This window comes from Calidris pugnax, unplaced genomic scaffold, assembly GCF_001431845.1.
Source record: "Calidris pugnax isolate Ruff unplaced genomic scaffold, ASM143184v1 scaffold300, whole genome shotgun sequence".
NCBI lineage: Eukaryota > Metazoa > Chordata > Aves > Charadriiformes > Scolopacidae > Calidris > Calidris pugnax.
The window spans coordinates 381,045-381,526 of record NW_015091014.1 but is presented as its reverse complement, the minus strand read 5'-3'; the positions used below and the strand labels follow the sequence as shown (position 1 = coordinate 381,526).

The window sequence follows — 482 nt, the reverse complement described above, 5'->3', positions numbered from 1 at the left end:
CCCTCTGTAGGTCCTTCATCCCCCCCCAGCTCCTGCATCCTTCTGATTCCCCCATTCCCGCCACAGCTCCTGCATCCTTCCACCTCCCGCATCCCTGCCATGGCTCCCTGCATCCCTACAGCCCCTACAACCCCTCCCCCCCCATGGCCCCCACTCACCATCGGTGCTGGCGTCGTCCACCAGGATGATCTCCTTGAGCAGGAGCGCGGGGGAGGCGTGCAGGACGCTGTACACCGTCCGCAGCAGCGTCGACCAGGCTTCGTTATGGAAGACGATGACGACGCTGGTGGTGGGCAGGGGGGGGCACCGCTTGAATTTCTGGTCGATGCACCTGCCAGGGAGAAAAGCTGGGGGTTTAACACCCCTCGTGCCCCCCAAACCCCACGGCAGCAGAGCGGCTCCCGGCCCCGTTGGGTCTCAGCTCGTCGCTGCTTGGATTTTAATGAATTTCTACCTCTCCCCCGCGCCCCCCCAGCCTCCAG

The 482-nt window shown here is 64.5% G+C and overlaps 1 protein-coding gene across 2 annotated transcripts in view; it reads right to left on the bottom strand.

The window, feature by feature from the left end:
* The window catches only part of GALNT6 (polypeptide N-acetylgalactosaminyltransferase 6), a 22,102-nt gene that overhangs the window by 8,177 nt on the left and 13,443 nt on the right, over positions 1 to 482 (bottom strand). For both annotated transcript variants that reach the window (XM_014955672.1, XM_014955671.1), the window contains exon 3: positions 159 to 331. In XM_014955672.1, the coding sequence (XP_014811158.1) occupies positions 159 to 331 (173 nt within the window). The remainder of the gene's footprint in view (positions 1 to 158; positions 332 to 482) is intronic.